Source organism: Pygocentrus nattereri, chromosome 27 (genome assembly GCF_015220715.1).
Source record: "Pygocentrus nattereri isolate fPygNat1 chromosome 27, fPygNat1.pri, whole genome shotgun sequence".
In the NCBI taxonomy this organism is placed as follows: Eukaryota; Metazoa; Chordata; class Actinopteri; order Characiformes; family Serrasalmidae; genus Pygocentrus; species Pygocentrus nattereri.
This window is the reverse complement of record NC_051237.1, coordinates 25,524,982-25,535,090: the sequence shown is the minus strand read 5'-3', so window position 1 is coordinate 25,535,090 and position 10,109 is coordinate 25,524,982. Positions and strand designations below refer to the sequence as shown.

The 10,109-nt window shown below is 43.8% G+C and overlaps 1 protein-coding gene across 1 annotated transcript in view; it reads right to left on the bottom strand.

Annotated features, from left to right (window-relative positions):
* The window catches only part of psmd3 (proteasome 26S subunit, non-ATPase 3), a 19,241-nt gene extending 10,010 nt beyond the window's left edge, over positions 1–9,231 (bottom strand). Inside the window, exons 1-6 of the mRNA XM_037535546.1 lie at positions 8,938–9,231; positions 6,385–6,575; positions 4,219–4,356; positions 3,471–3,607; positions 2,911–3,101; positions 835–938 (exon numbers count right to left, since the gene is read on the bottom strand). Of these exons, the coding sequence (XP_037391443.1) occupies positions 835–938; positions 2,911–3,101; positions 3,471–3,607; positions 4,219–4,356; positions 6,385–6,575; positions 8,938–9,094 (918 nt within the window). The 5' untranslated portion in view covers positions 9,095–9,231. The remainder of the gene's footprint in view (positions 1–834; positions 939–2,910; positions 3,102–3,470; positions 3,608–4,218; positions 4,357–6,384; positions 6,576–8,937) is intronic.
* Positions 9,232–10,109: the final 878 nt, after the last annotated feature.

Below are 10,109 nucleotides of genomic sequence, written 5' to 3'. Positions count from 1 at the left end.
ATCCAATTGCCTTCCTATGCACAAACAAGTCAATACAATATTTACACATTTTACTGCACAAGTACTTTATAGAGTGTAAATACTTTAGAGTACTTGTGCAGTAAAATGTGTAAATATTGTATTGACTTGTTTGAGCATAGAAAAGCAATGTTCTGGTGTAAAAGTAGAGGAGGCAGTGGATAGGGCAAGATGGAGGCAGATGATCCACTGTGGCGACCCCTAAAGGGAGCAGCCGAAAGAAGAAGACTGCACAAGTACTTTATAGACATAAAATGTGCAAAACCTGCTGCCTATTTTATTTTTTATTTTTCCCAATAGGTTAAACTCATATGCCATATTCAAGCTTGTTTCCTGTAGATCATGTTATTTTCAGATAGAAAATCAACACAACATGGAATTTGATCAGAGTGTCATGTCCCAAATGTAACCAATCATGATGACAACATGATGATGATAATAACAATAATAATAATAATAATGTTTATTTATAGAGCACCTTTCATAAACTAAAAATGCAGCTCAAAGTGCTTCACAATATAAAGGAAAAAAGAGGAAGAAGGAAAAAAGACTAGCAAAAATAAAAACAAAAAAATGCACATCAGGAAAAGGGATATAATTATAAATCACAATAAAAAAAACTAAAACAAAGTTTAAATTAAAAAAAAAAAAAAAAAAGTCTTAGCAGATCAATTACAACTGCGTAACAGGGAGAACAGCACACACTGATGTGTTTTAGTCTGTCCTCAGCTGAGCTGCTGACGGTTATACGTAACATGAGACACCTGTAAAGCAGATAAAGGGTCAGTACAGGTCTGACCCCTGCGTTACACTCACAGTTTGTTTGAAGCCCACGGCGGTGTGCTGGGGGGCTTTGCGTAGCGCATTGGTCAGAGTCCTCCGGGCTTCAGAATACTCCAGCTGGATTGCCTTAATACGTCCTGCAGAAACAACATTGACTCCATCAAACAGCACAGTATAACACAAAGTACTGATGGGCATCGTTAGAGGTTAATCTGTTACAGTGATGACCACACAGATGCTGTGTGGACTTGACCTTCCAGAATTCTCACTTACAGAAAATTAAGAATTAAAATAATTGAGAATTATTTTATCATATAAACATTACAGATTATTATAGAGGCTTTTTAAATGAAAGAGTAGAAGCCGTGTCGCTTCCTGTAGTGTATTACAGTCTGTCAGAGCAACTGTGTGGATCATATGAACATTATAGAGCTTTTTAAATGAAACAGTAGAAGCCGTATCGCCCCCTACGCTTCCTGTAGTGTATTACAGTCTGTCAGAGCGACTGTGTGGATCATATGAACATTATAGAGCTTTTTAAATGAAACAGTAGAAGCCGCATCGCCCCCTACGCTTCCTGTAGTGTATTACAGTCTGTCAGAGCGACTGTGTGGATCATATGAACATTATAGAGCTTTTTAAATGAAACAGTAGAAGCCGTATCGCCCCCTACGCTTCCTGTAGTGTATTACAGTCTGTCAGAGCGACTGTGTGGATCATATGAACATTATAGAGCTTTTTAAATGAAACAGTAGAAGCCGTATCGCCCCCTACTCTTCCTGTAGTGTATTACAGTCTGTCAGAGCGACTGTGTGGATCATATGAACATTATAGAGCTTTTTAAATGAAACAGTAGAAGCCGTATCGCCCCCTACGCTTCCTGTAGTGTATTACAGTCTGTCAGAGCGACTGTGTGGATCATATGAACATTATAGAGCTTTTTAAATGAAACAGTAGAAGCCGTATCGCCCCCTACGCTTCCTGTAGTGTATTACAGTCTGTCAGAGCGACTGTGTGGATCATATGAACATTATAGAGCTTTTTAAATGAAACAGTAGAAGCCGTATCGCCCCCTACGCTTCCTGTAGTGTATTACAGTCTGTCAGAGCGACTGTGTGGATCATATGAACATTATAGAGCTTTTTAAATGAAACAGTAGAAGCCGTATCGCCCCCTACGCTTCCTGTAGTGTATTACAGTCTGTCAGAGCGACTGTGTGGATCATATGAACATTATAGAGCTTTTTAAATGAAACAGTAGAAGCCGTATCGCCCCCTACGCTTCCTGTAGTGTATTACAGTCTGTCAGAGCGACTGTGTGGATCATATGAACATTATAGAGCTTTTTAAATGAAACAGTAGAAGCCGTATCGCCCCCTACGCTTCCTGTAGTGTATTACAGTCTGTCAGAGCGACTGTGTGGATCATATGAACATTATAGAGCTTTTTAAATGAAACAGTAGAAGCCGTATCGCCCCCTACGCTTCCTGTAGTGTATTACAGTCTGTCAGAGCGACTGTGTGGATCATATGAACATTATAGAGCTTTTTAAATGAAACAGTAGAAGCCGTATCGCCCCCTACGCTTCCTGTAGTGTATTACAGTCTGTCAGAGCGACTGTGTGGATCATATGAACATTATAGAGCTTTTTAAATGAAACAGTAGAAGCCGTATCGCCCCCTACGCTTCCTGTAGTGTATTACAGTCTGTCAGAGCGACTGTGTGGATCATATGAACATTATAGAGCTTTTTAAATGAAACAGTAGAAGCCGTATCGCCCCCTACGCTTCCTGTAGTGTATTACAGTCTGTCAGAGCGACTGTGTGGATCATATGAACATTATAGAGCTTTTTAAATGAAACAGTAGAAGCCGTATCGCCCCCTACGCTTCCTGTAGTGTATTACAGTCTGTCAGAGCGACTGTGTGGATCATATGAACATTATAGAGCTTTTTAAATGAAACAGTAGAAGCCGTATCGCCCCCTATGCTTCCTGTAGTGTATTACAGTCTGTCAGAGTGACTGTGTGGATCACATGAACATTACAGAGGGCTTTGTTTTCAGGTAAACAACGTTTTAAGGCTTTTTTCATAATCAACAACGTTACTGACCTGTATAGTAGAGGTGGCGAGCCCACTCGTTGTTGTTGGCCAGCTCTGGGAAGACTGATTTGGACACCAGTTTCTCAGCCTGGTCGTACAGGTTGTACTGCAGGTAGTTGCGCAGCAGCAGGTTCAGGAGTGTAGCCTGACCATCCGAATCGTGTCGTAACGTGGCCGTCCTCAGGCGCGTGTGCAGGAAACTGCCACAGTTACAGAAAAGGACAATTCTCATTTTTCCACACAAAACATCACAAGTTAATAAGATCTGCACCAGAGAACATTTCGTGGAGGGCTGAACAAAAGTGCACCACACCAGTGCAGCCATACGGTCTAGTGAACGCATGGGACCTCAGTGGACCTCACTGAATTGTAATTAAATACCGCTGGTGTAAGGTGTTTGAGCTGCTATATGTTTGGTAATTGGCTCAACAGCTGAATGGTTAAGTTACTTCTCTCTTGTGTGGGTCAGCAGAGTTGCATCCCTGCTGGGAGAGTTTCTAATTCTTTCCTAAAGAATTGTAATCAAATCGCTGTGAGCTCAGAGAGTTACAGCCCTCAGGGTTGCCCACCTGCGCACGGTGTCCAGCTGGTTGAGGAACTCGTAGACGCGGCAGTGGTAGTAGTAGCACTTTGCCGCCACCAGATCCAGAGCTCTGCGGTTCTGAGAGCCGATCTTCTGCAGGAGGTCGTCCGACACCTTCTGAGCCTGAAACACACCCGAGGATGTAGAGTCACTTACAGAGACTCACAGCAAATGGAGGACCAGATTTATTATTTAGCACAAGAAAAAGTGAGAGAGTGAATCCTCGCAGTTAAAGAAGAGAAAAGATGAAGAGAAACAAAATCAGGACAGACGAAGGCAGAAAACCTGATGGCCACTGTATGCTTGGAAAGGGAAGGGTGAGGGAAGGGGGACACAGTTGGCTGCAATCTGCAACTTCACCACTAGATGCCACTAAATTCTCAATGTACCTTCAAATGTGCTTTACTTCTTATTTTACTGTGAATCTTTCAGTAAAAATTTTAAAGTCTACATTAATAAAAGAACCTGATCTGATCGGCCTCGTTCCAGCTGTTGAGAAAAGTTTAAAAAGAACTGGGTTCTTATGTGGAGTATGTTTAGCACCTTTTCAGCCCTTTGCCTCATACAAGTTTATGCCTGACCCGGTCTTTCATTGTGCTCAGCAACATATCGGGGCACTAACACACACGAGGCGGTCACACATGGATTTAGCCAATCAGATTTCAGGAGCAGAAGTATTTGTTTGATGTCCGCCTGGTTATTCGATGTTGACGCTGTGCTTTTAAAACACCCACCTCAGTGTAGCGCTTGTTGTTGGTGAGATAGACCACCAGCAGGAGCTGAAGATAAGCCTCCACTTCAGGGATCAGAGGGGTGGCTGCCGCTTTACCGGTACGAGGCCTGAACTGCACGTCTCCCTCAGTGTCCATGGGCTGAGAGAGAGAGAGGGACAGAGAGAGAGGGACAGAGGAGAGAGAGGGACAGAGAGGGAGGGACAGAGAGAGAGGGACAGAGGAGAGAGAGGGACAGAGAGGGAGGGACAGAGAGAGAGGGACAGAGAGAGACAGACAGACAGACAGACAGACAGACAGACAGACAGACAGACAGAGAGAGAGAGAGAGAGAGAGAGAGACACAGACAGACAGACAGACAGACAGACAGACAGACAGACAGACAGACAGAGAGAGAGAGAGAGAGAGAGAGAAAATCATAAAAGAGCAAATGAGAACCCACTCATTTTTTTTAAAAAGATGCTTCTTCAAGGGTACTTCAGTAAAAAAAAACAACCTATGAACACATCAAAGGGTTCTCTGCATCATGAACAGGTTCTTCAGACTGATGGAAAGTGTGCTGTAGTTGTAACTTTCTAAAAAGGGTTCTACATAGCAACCAAATGGGTTCTTCTATTGTTACAGTGTCAAGCTTGTAACAACAGAAGAACCCTTTAGGGCGCCATATTGTAACCTTCAAAAACGTTCTATATAGAATGCTCTGCGTTTCTCCCATCAGCCCGAAGGACACTGTAAACGCCCAGTCCTTCTGTACAAACCCACTGTTCTATTACCCAACATGTACTAGAATCTGCTAGAATCAGGTTCCGATATGTCACACGCCCTCGGGCGACGCTCCATTAGAGGTCCCAAAGCTTTGACTGACAGTCGAACTCCCTTTCTGATTGGAGCAGTTCAATCGTTCCTAACGGTGCATCCACTTGCTGTGAAAACAGGGTCAAAATGTGTAGCTGTAAAAAGAAGTTCACACAAACTGAGACCGACGCGTTTGCGGATCTGTACCGTCACCCTTAGAACATCAAACATGGCATGTGACTTTATGGTCGGGCAGATTCACACATTCACAGCATTTCATTCCAAACGATAATCTTTTCCACACATTCAAAATACTTCATGCATTTGTGATCTGGATTTTTTTTTGTTTTGTTTCATATTTGCAGATTTCAAATTATTCGTGAATCTGGATTTGTAGCTGTGCAACAAATAATTTTACAAGCTCAAAATCTTTTCGAGCCTTTTTTGACTTCAAATATTACGGTGGTGGTTAAAGCACTCAGTTCTGAAGGGGGCGCTAGAGGACAAATCAGAGGGCGTCTACTGTTATTCCAACAGCCTAAAGAGCTGAACGTGGACAGCAGAGGAGAGTGAGCTGCTTCCCCTCTTCTGCTGGAATGAAAAGGCCATAATGGTCATATTTTTATGTTTGTGTAAACAGTGAGACTCAACCGCTCGTCTGCTGTGGCAGTTGAGAAGCAGGCTGGCGGTCTGAGACCGCTTGGACAGGCTTGGCTGTCATAGTGGTTGGTTAGTGTAGTGGGTAACACCTCTGCCTTCTACACTGTAGACTGGGGTTCAATCCCCACCTGGGCAAACACCCTACATACATAATAATCAAATTGTAAGTCACTCTGGATAAGAGCGTCAGCCAAATGCCATAAATATAAATAATATAAATATAGCGCCCCCTGCTGTGACATTCAGAACGCAGCTCATCTTCGAACACAACTACACGCGAACCCCCGTCTGCGTAGCCCGAAGTGTCTGCCGTATGTTTCGGGCCTTGGCTTAACATTACTGCGCTCACGTTAGAGCACCAAATGAGAAGTTTAGAACTGTCGTTTGAAAGCCATGATGGGTCTCAATGGTGGACCAGGACAAAACCGTGTATCTCCAAAACGGAAACTTTACAGGAGAAGCAAAAACTACACTTTTCCGTCAATGTAAGTCAATGGAACCAGAAGTTTTCGCAAGTCATTATGAGCCATTTCTTTTGGCACATTCATCATAAAACTTACACTTAATATACAGAACAACAGGCCTTTTTAAAGTATGTGAAAACGGAAAAACTTTTTGTTGTGATTTACTGCTTTCTTATATTAATATTTATCAAACTAAAACAGTTTGCCACGTCGCCCTAAGGCCTCCTCGGTAAAGTGGGGTTTGCTGTACCTCCTCCAGGAAGCTGAGCAGGAACTCCTTGCTGGCGGCGTTGGAGGTGTAGAAGCCCGAGACGGCTTTGTGCAGCACGTTGGGGTTGAGGCGGCGGCTGGTGGAGGGCAGAGCTCGCAGCGCACGCAGGACGAACCGCGGCTCCTTCCCGGACACGGCCTTCTCGATCTGCTTCACATGCTCGCGGATATCTGCAGAGGGAGGAGCACAGGGAGTTACTGCCTCCTGTCAATCGTCCCTCCCCAATCCATCAGCGACCGCACATAATCCATACGTTACAGACGGACGAACAGTCTGCAAACGCACGGACGTTTAACATTTCATTTCTTCATAAACATTTGTTAGTGTACGCTGCTTTAATCCGTAGACACCGTAATAGTCACAGTATTTTTGTCTGAAATGGCACCCCCAAAGAAAAGGGGGCGCTGTTCCCACATACTTTGGGCTACAGTCATGACCGCAGTCTCATTCGAAAGGTAACATCTCAGTTTTTTCAACATAACAGTATGAACAACTGACTAAGAGTAACAGAGTCTAGAACGGAGGAGTTTATTACAGATCTCTAAACTGATCTCTGACTCTTGCCGTGTTGTCAGACCACATGCTTTGGATTATGGTGTCTCTGTGGAGAGCAGACAGGCTTTGAAGGTGAGGACACAGATTTGCTGGCGTTTGACGACGGTTACTGCTGCGAATAATGGACCGAAAAATAGTTGGTGGGAAATCGAATCCCCAGATTTCAAGCTTTCTAACAGAGCAGCGCATCACTGCATTGATTTGACGAATACAAAATGATGCACAAACGATTTAGATAAAACAATAACAGTCATTTTTAAAGAAATCAACCCATGACTTGGCACAAAAGCTAAATCTAAAGTTTTTTACTGAGCCTGTCATGCAGTTTTATTACAAAGATCTCAATATATTTGACCACAGCTACACACACTGACTGTCAATACGGAGTAAAAATGCTGGCACAAAGTTTCATTCTTAAAGGGCAAGTCCACCACTTTTTTCCTGCATAATTAACTGGTTAAGATGTAAACAGAGCCGTTCAGAGCGGTTTGGTGTGAAACGCTCCGTTCTAGATAAACTTACCGAGTCAGAGCTGCTCACAGTGGTGGTGATGGGAACCAGACGTCCCCCTCTAAAAGCTCCTACAGAAAGTTCCTACATGAGCTGGTTCTGAATTCACTGCCTGATGACTGAGACGCTGTTTTATGAGAGTTTAGAGAACTTCAACTCCATTCATGGTGGAGGGAGACATGCAGGGCGCTGTGCGGCAAAATAGTCCCCAAAGAAAACTCATTATTCCAGATTTTCCACTATTTTCCATCATCAACATTCCATATGAACTCAGAAGACTTGTGCAGGTTCTCTGGTGGTTCTGGATGGTAAATAAAGTGGCTGTATCTGTGTTGTAGTCATGGCAACGTCTGATTCCCATCACCACCACTGTTTATATCTCAAACACATCTGAAAATTGGTGGAGCTCCTCTTAAATGATACCAGTTCAGCTCAGACTGATTAACTGATCCAAGAGAAAAACCACTCCTTCGGGACGTTAAGTTAGCGTTACTGTTATTGCAGCATTTCCCGACACACAGGTTTAAACTGTCTGCTAAATAAATAAATCTGACAGGCGAGGTCACTGACGCGATGCGTCCCTCTTCTAAAACACTCTCAACCACTTCACTTAAAAAAAAAAAGAAAAAAAAAAGGCTTTTGTTTATCGAACTGCCCATAATAATGAGGACGGTCGCGTCTCTACGGGACTCCAGCGTTATCACACTGTTTCTCTAATGCCTTATTCCAGGGGTGCCCAAAGTCCGGCCCCTGGGCCAAAGGAAGGATCATAACTGGCCTATGTACACATCTTCTAAGCCGCTTCTCCTTCTGGGTCGCAGGAGGTGCCGGAGCCCATCCCAGCTGTCATCGGGCGAAAGGCAGGATACACCCTGGACAGGTCGCCAGTCCATCACAGGACAGACAGACAGACACATTATAACTGGCCTATGCATTGTATGTATAGTACCTGTCCATACATGCACACACACACACACACACACACACACACACACACACACACACACATATATATATTATATACACATAATGAAACATATGTAAACAAATTTCATATCCGTGTCTGAATTCACAACCAGTTCATGTAGGAACTGTCTGACTGTCTGAGAGGAGCTTTTAGAAGGAGACGTCTGGTTCCTATCACCACCACTGTGAGCAGCTCTGACTCTGCAAGTTGCGTTTCAGGCCAAACAGCTGAGAACCGGCTCTGTTTACTTCTGAACCATCTTACCATGTAGATGTTTTGAAAAACTGGTCGAGTTCCCACTTTTTCAGTTAGCTTCTCGTTCGAATTTTCCGGTCCACCTTAAACAGTGCATCAGTTACTGCACCATTTAAGGTGGAATGGAAAATTCGGAGGAGAAGCTGGCGAATAAGGAGCTATAGTGAGGTTTGGCCCTGCAGCGTGACCAGCCCGTCGCCCGCGGTGCTCCCCCGGCTGTGTTAGCGGTGTGTCAGGCCTCTGACCCTCCAGTGTGTTCAGGTCCTGCCTCCCGCTGTCCTCCTCCGGCTGCCCGGGCTCGGGCTCCGCCGCCGCCGCCGCCGCCGCCGCGGGCTCGGGCCCCGGCTCCTTCGGCTTCTCCCCCCGAGTCCGGTCGCGCTTCTTTGCGGTCAACTCCTTCATCGCGAAAGGAAAGCTGAAGCCTGATTCGCCCCGCGGAGTGAAACAGCAGCGGGACAGAAAGAGCGGAACGCCGCGGAGCTGCTAATGCTAACGCTAAAGCTAACGCACAATGACTGGACAGTCTTGAAGAGCAAAGCAGTGTGGGATGAGGACAGGAATAATAATCAACAGGAGAGCAGCGGAACAGGCAGAGATGCGGATTACCGAGACACAGATCAAAGGCTCGCAACAGAGAAAGAAAAACTAAATAAACGAAAGAGTCCAGAATAAATAAAAGAGTCTGGAGTAAACAAAAGAGTCCAGAGTGAAAGAAAGAGTCCAGAATAAACCAAAGAGTCTGGAGTAAATAAAAGATTCCAGAATGAACGACAGAGTCCATAATAAATAAAAGAGTCTGAAGTAAATAAAAGAGTCTAGAATAAATAAAAGATTCTGGAGTAAACAAAAGAGTCCAGAGTGAAAGAAAGAGTCCAGAATAAACCAAAGATTCCAGAATAAACGAAAGTGTCCAGAATAAACAAAACAGTCCAGAATAAACGAAAGAGTCCAGAATAAACGAAAGAGTCCAGAATAAACGAAAGTGTCCAGAATAAACAAAACAGTCCAGAATAAACGAAAGAGTCCAGAATAAACCAAAGAGTCCAGAATAAACGAAAGTGTCCAGAATAAACAAAACAGTCCAGAATAAACGAAAGAGTCCAGAATAAACCAAAGAGTCCAGAATAAACGAAAGCATCCAGAATGAACGACAGAGTCCATAATAAATAAAAGAGTCTGAAGTAAATAAAAGAGTCTAGAATAAATAAAAGATTCTGGAGTAAACAAAAGAGTCCAGAGTGAAAGAAAGAGTCCAGAATAAACCAAAGAGTCCAGAGTGAAAGAAAGAGTCCAGAATAAACCAAAGATTCCAGAATAAACGAAAGTGTCCAGAATAAACAAAACAGTCCAGAATAAACGAAAGAGTCCAGAATAAACCAAAGAGTCCAGAATAAACGAAAGTGTCCAGAATAAACAA